At 40.5% G+C, this 17,294-nt stretch overlaps 1 protein-coding gene across 1 annotated transcript in view; it reads right to left on the reverse strand.

Moving 5' to 3' along the window:
• Nucleotides 1-12,145, reverse strand: part of EFEMP1 (EGF containing fibulin extracellular matrix protein 1) — a 54,016-nt gene extending 41,871 nt beyond the window's left edge. The window contains exons 1-5 of the mRNA XM_067293031.1: nucleotides 12,030-12,145; nucleotides 11,521-11,608; nucleotides 11,306-11,393; nucleotides 8,322-8,370; nucleotides 7,885-8,145 (exon numbers count right to left, since the gene is read on the reverse strand). Coding sequence (XP_067149132.1) covers nucleotides 7,885-8,145; nucleotides 8,322-8,370; nucleotides 11,306-11,389 — 394 coding nt within the window. The 5' untranslated portion in view covers nucleotides 11,390-11,393; nucleotides 11,521-11,608; nucleotides 12,030-12,145. The remainder of the gene's footprint in view (nucleotides 1-7,884; nucleotides 8,146-8,321; nucleotides 8,371-11,305; nucleotides 11,394-11,520; nucleotides 11,609-12,029) is intronic.
• Between the last annotated feature and the right edge of the window lie 5,149 nt (nucleotides 12,146-17,294).

Here is a 17,294-nt window from a genome sequence, read left to right on the forward strand (position 1 = left end):
AACATCTCAAACAACATCACAGAGGGAAAATGAGGATAAATAGTCCTGGAGCGTAATGAAAGGAGATGGCCAAGTTCAACTCGTATGAAAGTGAAACTTCCTACTCAGTAACATGCACAGGACAAAGGGGTTGCCGTGCCATGACAGGCACTGTGTGAAGTGCTATACAAGAACAGTCGACTATACAATGCTTGACGTATAGAATGTTTAAGATGCTATGTAGTAAGGCAAACTCAGAAATGACTGTTTCATCACAGTTACTACAAGACCAAAAAGATCTTGCTAGTATAGTGCTACAGTACTACATTCTCACTGTCCTGGATGGTAGCAAAACAGCATGATAACAACATACTGAATTAGTTCAAATAATAACAGAGACTGGTTCACTTGGCTGTGGTGCAGGAGATATTTTTCCTTAGAAAAGCCTATGCAAAGGAACATATGCCTCTTTAGATGGTATAGTGAAGAATCAAACAGCTCACTTCCTTATTTGTCAGAAGCTTTGTTCTTCCTTTAGGAATATTTTGGCACACACAGAAAGGCAAATACAAACTGTAGCTATCATTTTGCTTTGCCAACATGAAAAAGAAACAAGGAAAATCACTTGGAAAGAGAGTAATATAAGGAAAATAAATAACAGTTTTGAACTGCAGCTCTTGAACTAGTTACCCAGCTTGCTAAATTAGCATTCCATTATTGGAGATCTGCAAGAAGCTTCTTACCTCTGGAATGCATTATCAGTAATGCTGAGAACATGTAGAGATGTTTTATGGTTAGGAAAGGTGACTGGGTAATCAAAACTATTTGGGGTGCTAATATTAAAGCTTCAAAAGCTGGCTATCTTCAGTGCCAGTGGTAAACAGAAAATTAACATGCTGGCAACAAGATGTAGGGAAATAGCTCACTGATAAAATACTCAAGAAGAGAAGATGTATAGCTGCTGATTGATAGACAACTTGGTCAAGGGGAAGTGGTAGCCAAAAAGCAAAATAAGTGATCTGTCAAGCCATTGGAAGGTTTTTCAGTAACTGGTTGTAATGGTAATGGCTCTGCAAGAATGCAACATGAAAGCATTCTCACTGATGCTGAAAAAAATTAAAACACAGATTACATAATATATAATGAAAATGCTGTTATCTGAAACAAGTCTCAGGTTTGAAAATATAGAGAAAAAAAGTGTTAGTTGAGAGAAAATTACCTTGAGCAAACAATTTGGGAAAGGAGGAACACAAAGCCCTTCTCAGCAGGCTAAAGAACTACAGTGCGCTAGTCCAGGATGAAGTAACTGCAGATCTGCTCAAAGCAAACAGAAATTAAGAAAATCACTATACTTCATGGAAGAATAGGAGAAAGAGTCTACCTCAAAGTGGCAATGGTATTACTATAAAATTTTCCAAGAAAGATGACAAAAGCAGCTGCTGGAATGCTCTCACGCTGCTAGGGAAACTGCACCACTGTAACTTTATAGATGACAATTCATTAACAGCAGATTTTGAAATGGTTGGAACAAAAGCCAACCTCTTCTCTCACTGATCATGTTTTATGCTACCCAACATTGTTGAACATAACAGATGGCAGCTATTGTTACTTGTAAGTTTTACTGACTTCTAGGAAACTTTTGACTGAGTGTCTGTGACAAGCACAGGGAATTCCTTGTAGACATATATAAATACTCCATGCATTTTAACAGAGTGCCAAATATACTGTGATACCCAATCAGGATTAGACATAACCATGTTTCTCTCTTTTGCTATCTGGTGTTATTCCTGGTTGCACTATGAAAGAGACCTCCAGCTTAGAGACTGAAATTCTGAAAGAGGATGGGTGTCTGGATTCGATGCCATGCACCTTCTAACTACATTTGCTATACTTTGTCTGCTAAGACATTAGCCTAATTAGAGCTACTAAGCAAATGCGCTTTACAATCAACAAATCAAATCCAAAGGTATAACAGTCAACATGACCCCGTATGATCCCATTTTTCTCAAATAAGAGCCATGAGGACTGCTAACAAGTTTATTTTGTTAAGATAAATTGTAAGTCTAATGACTGCCTGCATAATCACAATCCAGGCAGCTAAGGTAATACAACTTTCTGAAGCTTCCTTGAATCTACAATGTTTAGCATGATTAGCATATGCTATGAATCCTTAGTGGCAATGGCCTGAGCATATTCTCGCAGGAGTCAGGATCATGGAAAAGCAGTAAGTAACTAAAGGAAGTGAAGCAGCTGCTAGTATTTATGCTTGTGATGGATGTTCACAGTAAAATGGTCAGACAGAACAGAGAATATCTATCCAAGGTCTTGACATGACACTCACAGCTGTGCAAATAGCACAGATGGGAAGATGATTTAGAGTAGCCAAATTTTGAAAATGCCCCAAAACAGGCCCTCAAAACAAGATGTTTTCTGGTGACCTCCCTCCCCCCTCCCCAGTTCCCCAAGACAAATTAAAGAGATCCTCCAGCAAGGACTCTTTGCAGTACAAATGCAGCAACTTCACAGATTAACAGCTTGAACAATTGGTTCAGGATGGGCTGATGAAAGATGATCTCTGCATGATGTACCCACACATACACAAATTAATTGGCTTCTACGAACACTTGGTACAAAGAGCCGTGAAAATGTCAGCTTGTATCCTTTTGTGGGTTCCCTTAGAGTGGCAAGATTCTACGGGTTTTCCAAATAATTAGTATTCAAATAGCAAGTGTAACAAGGTCAGTCTCTTCAGAAGACTACTGTAGGTTAAAAAATAAAAGTGTAGCAAATATATATACATATTAACTATGCCTCAATAAGCTGTTTGATGAACTAATGGCAATTAAGAGAGTAATTTACTTTGGGTTGTCTTCCCCAAACAGATAACTAGATCTTACTTTTACTTCCAGAGTCTCTCCCCCAACCCCACCACCAAACTAAAAATGTCTTGCTTTGATTAATACCTCTGAAATTAAACTTGTCAACTCAGGCTCTTTTTAATGTACTTCTAAAAGTACTCATAAAAGTACAAGAAGTGAGAAAACTTGAGATGCTACACTCTTCTAATTACAGGCATGATTTTAAAAAAAGCTCCACAAAATGGTTCTGGGGCTAGCCTAAGAAGCTGTTACACAGCTGTGTTCCTGTTGTGCTGTTCAGGTGATGTATTAAACACAAGTTGTCTGTATTACCAAATAGTGTGGACCAACATGAGCAGATTAGCTGGTGCAGAAGCTCAAGTGTTCCAGTTGCTGCATTTCTGAGTGTCTTTGTACTCTCTAGTCTGCTCCTGAGGCCTGAATGCTCATTAGCGGTTGCAGCATATTAGTGGCACTCCTGCAGCGTGTTTCAGGTTTAGTTTCATCTGAACAGAATCTGTTTCATGTGTGATGTGAATCTAAGCACAGTAAGCAGAGCTCATTAGGCGATGCATTTCAGAAGCGCACTCCGCATCCAAGCGGAAACGTCAACACAGAGTACCCTACTGGAGACACACCCAGGCTCTTAAACCTGAACTGGTTCTGCAAAGAGCCAGACGGAGTGCACCTGCGTTTTTATGATTTTTGCTACCTTTGTATGCTAGCTGCACATCCATGATGTGTATTATACAAAGTGGTTTCTGGGTGGAAAACAAAACATCACCAACTGCTCCCCCTGACCCCTCCACCCTCCAAAACATGGAATCTAGATACACAAGAGTAATTAACTTATTTAACTTCTTGAGGTAAAAGCCTAGATTGAGTGTGGTAAGTTACTTTAAACAGTACCAGATAATTAAACCAAGAAAAACCTCTAACAAATAAGAGATGCCTAAAAACATTTTGCAGGGAAAAATATCCATAGCACCAAGATGAGTTCTGCTCCCCTTTCCTTTCTCCACAAAAGGGAAGAAAAACAAACAAACAAACAACAACCATCCACCAATGCTATGCAGAACTGTCTGGGACATGTATGTCATTCTTTCATCATACAAGAAAGGATTGATATCTCTATTACAATCCCTCTTCCATGTCTTCTACAGTTACAGTGGTACGAAGGGTTACAAGGAGACTGTGTACAGGACTGGAGAAATACAGGAAGCTAAATTAGGGGTTTAGCTGAACAGCAGAAAAGTTTGCTTAGTTTATTTACTTTATTGCTTATTCAACCAGCATGGTAGGAAGGCAAAAATGTTCTTCCCCTTCTCAAGGTTACAGGTTATTTGGTGCCTTTGCTTGGTCTTTTTTTAATTTGTTTAAATGTCATGACATTCTGGGAAAAGCTAGTAGTTGCTTACAGACTAGATCTGACAAAATTGAATTAATTGGGCAGTTTTCCTTTGACTTTGGTAGGAGCAGTTGCAAATCACAGAGTGCCTGAACTACATGGTAGAAACACAATTCAGTCTTCTTGTATGCACTCAATGGAGTGCAGGCATTCATTTTTACTGTGAGGCAAAAAAGTGTCCATCAAAATTAGCTAACTCAACTTGTTTAAAAATATTTCTTACACTTTTTAGCTTTTCCCAATTTGAGAGATACTTTCACATCAACAGGTGAGAACATCTCATCTGAGTGGCCTCCTGAAAAGGCTGGCAGGTGCTATGCACAGGAATCTACTTGGTCACCATTTCAGCAGCACTTTCTGTTAAAGGCAAATGTAAAAGTAACTGAAGCAGGAACCAACTACACAAAAATCAGAAAAAAAAGAAAAATGATAAAGTTAGTCATGACCTTAATTTATCTTAAGTTCTGATTTTAAGTGTTTTAAATCAAAGCACTGAATTTTACTTTGTGCATTTTCTACATAAAAGATCTTTGTCCAGAATACTCTCCCTTCATCTTGTCATCAGTTCTGGGGGTTCCTGGCACCTACCATCCAGAAATAGTACCTTAAGAATTTTCCAGCAAGTTTTTGCTTCCCACAAACTTCTGATAAACACAGTTACACAAAAACCTGTTTCTGATTGATAGTAGTTATAAAAATGACTTTTACGTATGTGATAGGAAACCACAATCATTTTGCTAGAGCTGTCTTCTGCAAGACAGCGGGCTTAGCTATCAGCCCTGCCGTCTGTGTTATTAACGTGTTATGTGGTCTCCATTAAAATAACACCATGCATTGTAGACAAAGCTCTATAAATATCTTAATTTTCACTTGTTTTCTTCAGGTCAGATGTTAAAAAGGTGTTAAATATCTCTTAAGTCAGGCATATAGCAACCCTTTGGTAGCTTATGAAGTGCAGAGAATCACCCACCTCCCTGCATGTTTCTCATTCACATCAATAGAAATAGGATCTGGAAACACTGTATCACGTCTTACCCAAACATTAAGCTCAGCAGATCACTGAAGCCACTTAACGTCAAACATGACTAATGTAATTTGTGCCCACTTACGCCACGTGCAGAAACCAACATGAGTGTGTTTGGCTTATCATACCCTCACTACTCAATGTTTAAGGAGGGAGTGGATGTTTGTATTAAAACAGAAGGCCCCTCATACTCCAGTATGATGTCAGTAATATAGTTCCTCAGAGCATGTTATTGTTTTAAACAGAGGTCTCCACACTTTCACATTGGTTATAAAATACTTAGTGCTGCTGGACTGGAAGGAAAATGTCATACATCTGCAAACAATTAGAAGGAGCTGGACTTCATATTTGATTTACTAAACAATAAAACAAGCTTAAGTGTGACTATATGTGTAAGTTACACTCCCTAGGAGCCTCAAGCAGTTATCACAGCAAAGTCTTTTAACCATAATTAAATAAAACCACAGTGGGACCATTGCTGATCAAGATTATCTTTTATAAGATATTTTCAGCAGTGAAATGCATGAAGATCATGAAGTTGAATGCATACTTTAAGTGCTCCAGAAGTCTTTTATCCCTTCTTTCAAGCACCCTGTCCACTACCCTTTTTCCAGCTGGAATCCATTCAGTGCAACACATTTCAGCTTTTAAACACTAATATTTCCATACTTTCTGCATTTAGAATGAAATTTTGGCACAAGGAAATTAGTAGCAAAACTCTGATTGACTCAGAAACTATGGTGAAATCTTGGGCTTTACTGTGTCTCCTAGTCGAAATTCTGGTACTATAACAACAGTTGGCTGTTGTTGTAATTAACCAAAGATTTGCAAATTGCATACAAATATTCAGCTGCAAGTTTCAGGAAGCTTGGGGGGGGGGGGGAACAGCAGGGGAGGAAGTATCTCTATCAGTCTTCTCAACAAAAACCTAAATCCCCCAACCACTCATCAGCCTTAAAAAGTTAACCCAAACTCACAACCGTTATTCAGAATATGGTAAGGCGTTAGTACTACAAACTGGCAAGTTTTCCTAAGCTTTCACTTATTTGTATATCTGAAAACATTGTAGTAAGAGATGCTCCATTTTTGGAAATCTTCTAGCATTACTTCCAAATATTATAAAATGAAAATATTGTTAGATGCTAAAGTTGAAGCACTTTAATCACAGTTCACCAGTGAAGACGAGTGTCACAGTAATGCAGTATAACGTAACGGGTGGAATGCTAGACTGAACCCAGGAGTCTAGTATTCTGTCCCCGGTTCGGCCACTAATTTGCAAAGTTGAAGCTGGGGAAAATAATTTGCCTCACTCTGCATCGATTTTCTCATGTGAAAGCTTGAGGTTAAGGGGATCAGGGTACTGACCTCCTTTGGTGACTCATTACTTGACATTCTTGAATGAGAGTGACAGAAATGCTGAACATTATTAGATAGGCAAAGTCTCAGAGTTGCATTTCCTGGCTTACAAAAATAACTTATCCAGCCTCCATGATGATTACTGTGCTTCAGAATGACAAGGAATTTACTTACTAGTGATAAATAATGTTCTGTATGCATGAATAGCAGGGAGACTGGAACTACCACTGTGTAATACAGCTTGCCCTGATTATAGCTACTCAAATAGTATATTAATATGATTATACTGTTAAGGGCTGCAAAATGGAAAAGATGAGCAATGGGGTCATATTTTGCCCTCTGATGTTTGCATGGGTATCCTACTAACTTGCTTGGAAGCCAAGTTCATGAACAAGGAGTAGAATACATTTTTATGAAAGAGAAAAACAGTGGACGAAACATTTGTTACTCAGCATGTAAAAGAGTAAACTATTTATAAATGAAACAGTCTTAGTTTACAGTAGTGCTTGCAAGTCTGATTCCTAAATGCATACAATTAACATTGCTAATACCCTGAGAATTTTGGCACTGTGTGGTGTATGTACACTCAAATGAAAGCTTTTCATTGCCATAGTTTTGGTGACTGGCTAAACTAAGACTGGAAGTAAGCTGACAGGGCCTGTGTAGGACTACTTCCATACAGATCAGAAGAGCATGATCTGTAAAGATGTTTGGTTCCTACCACTTGAGAAACATCCCTCATACAAATATGATCTGCATAGGAAAAAACTCCCACTGTTCTAAGTCTAAGTGAAAGTTCATACAGTGGTTATTTTTTGTTCTATTCAGCATTCACTTACTGAAAAAGTGCAGTTTTCAAGTCTTTGGAACTTGTCTATATTGTCCTGCTATGTTGCCTACTTTCTTCAAAGCACTGCCTCTCTTGGACATACTTAATACAGTCCAAAATGCTCAACTGAAATTGCTTGTTCATACTAAGTTTTTCTGAAGATCTACAGACAACTGAATTAATTCTACCTGTTAATCTGAAATAGAAGGAACAGGCGGTAACATGCAAGGAACTGCAAATTCTGTTACCCTGAACAACAACATGCATGTATTTTATACATCTTAGGGAAGTGAGTATTTGTCCAATATAATAGTGCAACAATACATTTCTAATAAATGCAAGAGTTATATGTTGTCATTTTCCAGGCGTGGGTTTGTTATCACATACTCTCCACTTATACTGAAAGTAAAACATACAGCAGCTTGCTTACCTTGGCACACATTGTGATCACTTTGTTCATAACCAGCTGCACACTGTATTTGATGAGTTGGGTTTGGAGGGGCACGGTGAGGATCAGCAGGAGTCCGTCGAATGACATTATTTCGACCACTAGTGGATTCAGCTGCTGCTTCTTCTCGCTCATTTACAATAATTTGGGCTGTTCTAGGTAGACAGAGGTATCCTCCATAGTGGTTAACACATTTCATTCCACCTTTACATGCATCTGGGACTATTTCACATTCATCAATATCTGTGGTTAGCAACAACATAAGTCATGCTTTTAACAGTAGAACCTTCTGCAACAGCCATTAATACAAATAATACAATGACATGCAAGCACACCATTTTATCCAAAACAGGGATGTGTAATGGTAACATTAGAAGAATTCCAATGACAAGTCTTTTTTTGAAAATGATTTACTGTACCTTTGCACCGTTGCCTAATAGGATCCCATTCATAGCCATCTGTGCATTGCTATACAGAAAAGACACAGAGGAAAACAATAAATGACTACTTAAAATGTTATTTTAATCAGGGTTTTATTTTGGAGAGAAAAATAAAGGATGTTTCAATGAACTCAAACTTTGACATTAGAGAAAACGCTGTTTCTATATCTTGGTAAGCTAGAGGTGTGACACTGCTGTGCAGGAAAAATAAAGAGAGTATATATGGATACAGCCTCTGTCTCAGGAAATTCCTAAGCTACAGTTTGTTTAAGTAGGCTTTACTGGGGGTAGGGGACAAGGCAAGAAAAGCATCACTTTTTCCTAGCCTTGTTCCTACACACTTTTTTTTTTAAAAGTATCTGCCATTGATCATTGTCCGAGACAGAATACTGGAATAAATGGACTTTTGGACTGACCCAACTGACCAGTATCAATCTCCTTATGAAAAAAAGTAATTTTTTGTGAATTTTGATCTGGTTCATTGCCACCCAAGAGGTGAACACCTTTCATTCCTGGAACAGGTCTGGCAGAGGGGCCAATGAGCCTCTATCCCCCTCTACTTCTTCCTCTCTCCCATTAGCACTCTAGCAATGGGAGAGATCCTGTGACTGCTGGAAATCCATTCACATGCTTTTTAATCACATGACTCCAGGAACTACAGCCTAGGAAGGACAATTTATATTGCGAGACATACAATAAACTGTTAAAGTTTATAACAGCAGTACTATTCATATAAATAAGACTTCACAAAATTCAAACCAGACTATACTCAGCAACTATTCATATCAATGCAAACTAGCAACTTTAGAAGAATTTTAAAAATTCTGCCCTGCAATTTAGATAGGTATCTTCATATTCCTTCTGCCCAAAAGCATTAATCGCCTAGAACACTATAATTTTCCTCACATGTGACAATTACAGAAACTGATTACCTAAGTGTCACAATGCTACCAAATACAGTAGACATTTAAAATAGCAATGAACTGACAGAGCTGTACTATGTAGGTGCATATGCATGCTATGCTGTTCAGGATATTATTTTAATGGCCCTATAGGAAAAAAAGAATTGAATTAAACTAACCTAATTAGTTGCAGTCAAGCAAACTAAATCTTTTGCAACTCCTCTGCTTCAGAAGTGACAAATTTGCCCTTCTGATGCTGGGATCCACTTGTTCCATGTTCCACTATCCTCAAGTTATTTTGAGAAACTTGTTACTACCAGACACTGACTCAACAGTAGAATAGAAAATATTTTTTCATTTGCAGGTGACACCAGTGATCTGCTAAATGTAGCAGTGAGTTGGAAGTAAAAGCCTTCAATGTTAGCAAGGGGTAAGCGAACAGCTAATTGTATTACAATTCTCAATCTCTAAAGGAATGACTACATGCTGAGTTGACAACACCAAAGTTACTGTAGCTATGAAAACACAAACCCAAACGAAAACAGCAAATTCATGCATTCACTGAATCACCCAATTCCTGTTAATGCACAACAGAAGTTGTATATATTTAAGTCCAACTCTTACTGAAGCTGAAAGGAGTTTTATGATAGAAAAGGATTTGGCCCTAAACAAATACAATGTCCATATGAGAAAAGGTAGCATTCCAAGGGTAAAATTTCCAGAAGTTAAGTTTTATGTTTAAAAGTAATTTTACATAAGTATAATGATCACTTAAGAGCCTAAATGCTAAGACCTATCTGAAAGTGGACAATAGGAACTCAAGTCACCCAGACATGCTAAAAATATAACATTGGTATAAACTAAATAAGCTTATCAGAAAAATGCTACTTAATTTTTTAAAGAGAATATGTAATGAAAGTGGAAAATGATGGGGTCCCTATATTCATCTATATTTCCAAAAGGTATTTAGGTCTTCAGTAATCACTGTTTATATATACAGATTTAAAATCTCACAAGCCTGTAAATATAAGTACACCCAACCTTTAAGTCTATTGCTTCTAAAGCACAGTGTTAAGATATTTTATGATTGACTTCCTGATGCTTGCTTGAGGTTTCTTTGAGCCCTGTCTTCTACGCTAAGGTCCAGTTCTGCAATATTTACTTGCCTGAGCCATCCCGCTGACTTCAGTGGGATTACTCATATAAGACACAATCTCGGTCTTTGGCTGTGGTTCTCTAACTTCTTGCATGTGTGCAGAATTAGTGCAATGCCACACAAGCAGAATGTGTCTGTATGCATATTCAGAGGTACACCCATAATGAAGCAAGTTGCAGGGATTACAACTGTAATCAGATGTGAAAATGCGGGCTTTTCCCCAGCCCAAGTCGATGTAATTGCCACTCCTTCTGTGACATTCATTATGGAAGCCAAAGAGTGAACACTGGCAGGAGAAGAAAAAAAAACAACGGCCTTATAAAAGGCCTTCTAAATCTCTTACCCCATCTCTTGGTTATAAGCAGAATCTATTTCTAGTATTCTAGTAGTTTTTTTCAAGTCATGCAGAGCAATTGCTCAAAAGTAGCTCAGAACTGACATTTGTATGATCACTCCATGACTTAGATGGTTTGTTAAGAATACTGAATTGTGAAGTACTTATATTTTGTTAAAAAACAGCATGAAATATCCAAAAGAAAACACAAAAGAATGTTTGACCTAATTATCTGTCAGGTTGCATATATTTAAAAGGAGGGTTCTAGGAAAATTAAAAAAAAAAAAAAAAAGGACAAAAGATTAACTTTACAATCGTGTCCAGTTCATCAAGCTCATATAGGTAAGCTTTTCAGAACAGGGAGTTAGAGCCGATTTTGTTCAGTCTTGTAAACCTCAACTTTTAAAATAAGGTTTCAGTGTAGAATAAGATTATTTTCTGGTTAACATTTAAAGTCAAACACCTTGGTATTGCATGCTGTATATTGGCAAGAAAGTTGGTTTTTCCTGAGGGTCATTTAGAAAAGAATCCCTGCTAAGCAATAATTATCTCAAGCTCTATTAAACCTTACCGTGTACGTTATGGTTTCCTCAGTTTCCTGCGAATGTACTGTAATAAGAATGAAAGCAGCCAAGAACATAGTTGTCAACATCATGAACCTTGAAAGAAAGAAAAACAAATAAAGCGGGAGTATTTTTAGCGCTTCTTTGCTAGAAAACAGAGCCGCCGCCTCCGGGAACAGGTCTCGCACCCACTGCCGGTGTGAAGCGCCCGCTGAGCTCCTACCTGCGGGAAGAGGCCAGGACGCAGCCCTTGCGGATTGAAGAAGCGGCCGAGGCTTGGCAGCGTTTCCACTCCGCTGTATCTTGTTCAGCTGAAAAAGAAGAAGGAAAAGGAGAAGAAAAAGGCTTCAGAGCGAGGTAAGAGCGCGCAGCACACCAAGCCGAAGGCGCCGCGGCGGGGCAGCTCCGCGGCGCCGCTCACCTCGGCGCGCGGGACAGCACGGCCGCCGCGCCGCTCCCTCGGCCATTGCGGAGGCGCAGCGCGGGGCGCCCCGGCGCGGCGATGCCACCGGCGCCGCCGGACGCCCGCCGTCCCGCCCCGAGCCCCGCCGCGCCCCCCGCAGCCGCCGCGGCGCCCGCCGGGCACCTGCTCGTGCCCCGTCCCCGCGGCGGCGCCGCCGGCCCGGCCCGGCCCGGCCCGCCCTGTCCCCAGCCCCGCGCCGGCCGGCCGCGCCCGCGGGGCGCCCCGCCGGGGCCGGCCGGGCCGCGCCTCCCCGCGCCGGCGGCTCCTACCTGCGGCCGCGGCGCCCGGGGCTCTCCTGGCGGGGCCGCGCCGCGCAGCGCAGCGCAGCACCGACTGGAGCTGCTCCCGGCAGCAGGTCACCGCGGCGGCTCGGCCCCCTCCGCCCCCGCGCCCGCCCGCTGGCTCCGCTGCGGTGCCGGCGCCCGCCCGCCGCCTCGCTCTGCCTCCCCGCTCTGCCTCCCCTCGCGGGCCCTCGGCTGAACAGAAACGGTCCCGGCTGCGCCGGGGCCCCGGGCGCCCCCTACCGGCGCCGCGGCCGCCTGGCCCCTTCCTCGCGGCGGGCGGGGCGCCCGGGCGCGGCCCTCGCCGCTCCCCGCCGCTCCGAGCGCCGCCGCCGCCGCCGCTCCGGGCCCGGGCGAGCAGGTGCGGGGCGCCCCGCCGCCATCTTGGGCGCGCGAGGGCCGGGCCGGCGGCGGGGGGTGGGTGATGGCGGGCGCCGCGGGGAAGCCACCCGACGGTCACCCCGAGAGGGGCAGAGCCGCCCTCGAGGCTCTGCGCTGGTCGCGCCTGGAGGCCTGCTCCCGCCCCGAAGCTGAGGGAGGGATGTCGGAGTCTTCCCCACCGTGTTCCCCGTGGAAGTACTGGAAGTCCACAGGACTGTTGTATTAACGCGCGTGAACCTTCCTGGCCAGGTCCTGTCAGGTGCTTGGCACGGGTGGGTTTCTGCTCTCCATCTCCGGGGGAGCCTGCCCTGGTGCCAGCCGCCATTCGGGCCTTGCTCGGAGCAGAACTGGGGTGCAAGTGAAGATGTAGATACCTTTTCCTTGCTCTTCCTGAGCCCATAACGAAAAAGTTACGAATTTGCTTTATTCCTTTCCTTTCCTTTCCTTTCCTTTCCTTTCCTTTCCTTTCCTTTCCTTTCTTTTCTCTTTTCTTTTCTTTTATTCTGGGAATGGGGTGGCATTTGTTGATTTAGTTTATATGGCTTTGAAAACAGAGCTATGATCCTAGAAGCACTTAGGTTTGATGGTTGTCTCCTTTTGTGATTTTTAAAAATCACAATGCTAATTTTCATGTAATCCAGTTATGCCAGGGGAGTTCATCTTGGCGTGGTAGAATCCACTACCCATATAGGAATAGTTACAGCAATAAGAAGCACCTTTGGATTGGTCTAATGGTAACCAGTGTGAGAAAGTTGTACTGCTGTAATTCTTTCAGGGTAGTTGTGGTATAGCTTCTTTTGTGCAATGAAAACATGTACATAAATTTAAGCAGAAGGCAGGGTGACATCAGTGGTCACTTTTTCGATTTGCAGATAAGTACTTAAAAGATAAATGCACTTACAGTTGTCTTATTAGAGTTTTTGATAAACTTCTTTATGTTGGGCATTGTGCATACTCCTTGGAATTAATTTTTTTAAAAGTGTCTATAAATGTATATTTTTATACATTTAGTATAGTTAGTCAATTAATCATTAGTCAATTTAGTAAATTTAAGCTGAGCTATGATTTTTCAAACAATAATAATGAATATTTATCTGACTGGGCAATCTATGTGAATTTTAAAGTAGTACAGCTAATGTGTTTTTCCGTCCATTCTAAATCCAGTAAATAAAAAATATGAAGTGTCCTTCATACTGGAATGCCTGCCACAATGGCAGTTGCTGTGATCGATAGTAACTATTTGTATGAAAGCAGTTAAAGATTCTAATTAAGATGGGAATGCTGTTGTGGAAAGCAGTTGACAAAGAGGAAATGATTAAAGAGCTGTGGGGGTTCATAATCTAAAGGAGACAAATAGATACAAGGTAAATGAAAAAATCCGTCAGAGTCTGGGAAGATCAGTCTAGGAGCAAAATACAGGAATTCATTTGATTACCAGAGCCTTCAGCTGTAAATACCCATTGCTTCTTTTAGTCCTTCAGTTGTTTAGGATAGGCGTATAATAACTTGTGTGCATATAATACAGCTAAATTATAAAAACACTGAACAAAGTATTTGGTGACCCTGCTTCTCTTCCAGGGAGAGGATGAGATAGCACACATGGGACAAATGAATAACATATAGGGGACAGTCACATTGTACAAATGAATAATTCTCAGATATTTAGTGTTCAGCGGGATAAGATGGACCTTAGTTGTGAATTGCCTTGAGAGTATAGTATGAGTCGGGATATTTGACAGTGCCTACTTTCAAGTTGGATTTTTGCTTCTACTTTGCTTTGGTCATTTGAAATCCTATTCAGGATACTTGTGTTTGGTGAAGAACTGAGGGAGAATCTGTGGAAATGATACAACAAGAATGATGGCAAAGGGAGAGAGACATTAACAGCAGCTATTTAAACAGTTTTGAAGGCTGGGGGAGACAAGTAGAGAAAAGAATAGGCTACAGTATTTAAACTAGGGAAGATATCTCCTTCCAGTATCAAGAAGGAGACTTAGTGAGAAATTTAAAATGTTCCTTCAGACTCCATGCAAGTTCAGTAATCATTACTTGAAGAGCTTCTTCTGCATATAATATGCCATTATTTCTCCACCCACTAGAAAAGTTGATGGATTGAAGGAGGGATCAATAGGTGTTATGGAGATTTAGAAATTTTTGTAGGTGGAATGCTTAAGGTGAGGCGCAAGTAACTGTGCCGAGAATTCTTTCTACATAAAGATAATCTGTGTATTTTTTTAGGCCCCCAATTTTTGTTCCTTGGGTCAAAGTGCTGTGCTGTGGTAGTGCAGCTCTCCCCTATTCTTCTATCTTAGTTGAACCCACGAGGCCCTTAATTTTTTAAGCACTTTTACCTTTTTAATACTGACTGTGAAGGGCCTGGAACCTTTTTCTCCCTCCTAGACAAGCTAATCTCTTTGAGAAATCCTGAAAAATTGTCATACTGAGTTGCAGATCTCTGGCACAGCTGGCCTAGAAAATAACTCTATAATAATCCAGTAAATATGTAAAACATGAGTTCTTTTTTAGATGGTTCTTTAGATGGTTCTTTAGTTCTTTTTTATACATTTACTGAAATATTGTACTCTGCCAAGGATTATATATCCTTTAAATGGAAGTAATAGAATCAGTCTATAATTTTGTAGTTCAGATATTTCCTACTGGAGCAATTGGAAATATGCCTGATGTAGGAATAGCAGGATTTAGACCCTGGGAAATGGTGAGAAATACTTGAGGTATCTGAGTTGCTCAGCGGTAGAAGAACTTATTTTACATATTTAAAATACGTCTGAAGATGTCAGGTAAGAATTGGTCAAATCATCCACTCTTTCTTGCTGACCGTACAATATAGCATAGCTGAGGCCAACCCCTACTAACAGTTGCTCATACCATTTTTCCTATCAGTATTCTGATAGCACTGTATTTCCTGCTCTTAGTGAACCCTTCGTTACGTCTCAGTTTTTGCTTCTTGCAAAAAACACAGTTTTCATACATTCTTTAACTTGCTTGTGTTTGCGACTTAAATGCTCACATTTTTTTCTTCCTGGCAGAACCTGCTGCCACCCTTACTGTCCTCAAAAACCCAAGGATAGGTAGGCTGAAGGAAGACTGTGTGTGGTCAAAATGTCACTGCACTCCGGCTAATTCTGGCTGCTAGAATTGTCCCTGGGGGCAATAGACAGCTGGACATAATTTAGAGCAGGCTGAGATTGATTCTAGTGGCCAGCTTGAAAATAAGGAAAACAAAATTGCAGTTTAATCTCTTCAACTCCCTGATCTGACCCCCTTTTCCTGTTTCAAGCATAGCTCACTAGAAAAGAAAATCAAGCACACAGCAAATTTAAGCAACTTGTATTTGTCAGCTCAGGGAACTATCAATGTCAGTTTAAGATGATTTCTCGTCCTGAGCATGTCATATCAAGTAACACTGGAGTTGTCTAAACTAAGAGCTGGAATGGTGGAGATGTTATTTTCATGTCGGACTCGCAGGAATTTTAGAACATAAATTATTTTGATAACATGGCAAGCTGCCTTTCTGCCACACTGCCTGCAAATGTCAAATTTTTTTCCATGTTTCAGCTTGGAAATGACATGGTGTTAGTGAAGGATAAATTGTGAAGAATTATATGTCTGACTTTATTGCTGATTAAATATGACAGATGTTGATCTTTTAGTTGAGGTAAGATTTTACAAGTTTATTTATCTTCAAGGGAGGTATTGTGAACAGACTGCATAGTATGAGGTGTTACTTTGCTGTAAACTTAATTTGAAAGAAATGTATTAGGAAATTGCTCTCAATATTCATAGAAAGTAATAGTAAGAAGAAAAAATTTGTTGTAACAGTTTCTGATAGTAGATGCTAATATTACAGAAAGTTAGTTAGGACCAAAAGGTTAGTAGCAGAGGACAGAGAACCTATTCTCTCCTCCTCCTTTGGCCTCTCATTAAAATTAAACACATTTTTAGTGTTACTTGTTTGTTCATTTGTATTACATTAGAGTATGTAGGTGAGAGACACAATACAGAGGCATAATCAGAGAAAACTCCTGCCCCACAGTTCTTGCAATTTGGAAAGGAAAAAGGTGTGAGAGCTGGGATAGCAATCAGTAGTTGAAGTAATAGGCCTAGAATTTCAGCCTTTATTTTGCTAATATTATCTACTGTATGGGAGATTTTGCATGTTTTGTTGTGGCTGAGGCCTTTGGATAACCTAGGCTGACTTGTAATTTCATTTCTAAATGTCTAGCGATGCTGTGAGGATATTAAAATACCATATTGTTGCCATTTTTAATTTTAATTTTTGCTAAAGATCAAGCATGCAATTTGCATGCAATTTATCAAGCATGCAATTTGCTTTTCTTCTGTAATTTACAGGAATATGATCATATATTTTGTATGCTTTTGTTAACTGCAGCAGAAATTTGAATGCCCAGAGGATGTGGTATTGTGCTCTCACCAAAGTATCCTTTGACAGCAAAGGAAAATGTGTGTGCGAGATAGCAAGTGAGTGAGAAAGGAATCTCCGCAGAAAGTTGTCCATCCTGTAAACCTTCCTTTTTCTTTGGTCCACTTGTACAGCTATAATGGATTAGCATATTGAGGGGCTTCATGAATGTGAGTAGTTTTCTGATACCACTTAAAACAGCATATGAAACAAGGATGTGCTAGAGTGGGGGAAGAATGAGTCCATTTTACTTTCAACGTCTGATTCAGCACCTCTTGTGTCTTATGTAAGTAGTATTTTCTGTGACTGTAGACCACTGCTGTTGGTGCTCAGATGTGATGTTAATTTCAGGCTTCCCTTTGAAAAATGAGAGACCATCGTTTACAGGTGCATTCTCAACATTTTTAAGGGCATAACTTTGAGGCCTGACT

The sequence above is a fragment of the Apteryx mantelli genome, chromosome 3, assembly GCF_036417845.1.
Source record: "Apteryx mantelli isolate bAptMan1 chromosome 3, bAptMan1.hap1, whole genome shotgun sequence".
Lineage (NCBI taxonomy): Eukaryota > Metazoa > Chordata > Aves > Apterygiformes > Apterygidae > Apteryx > Apteryx mantelli.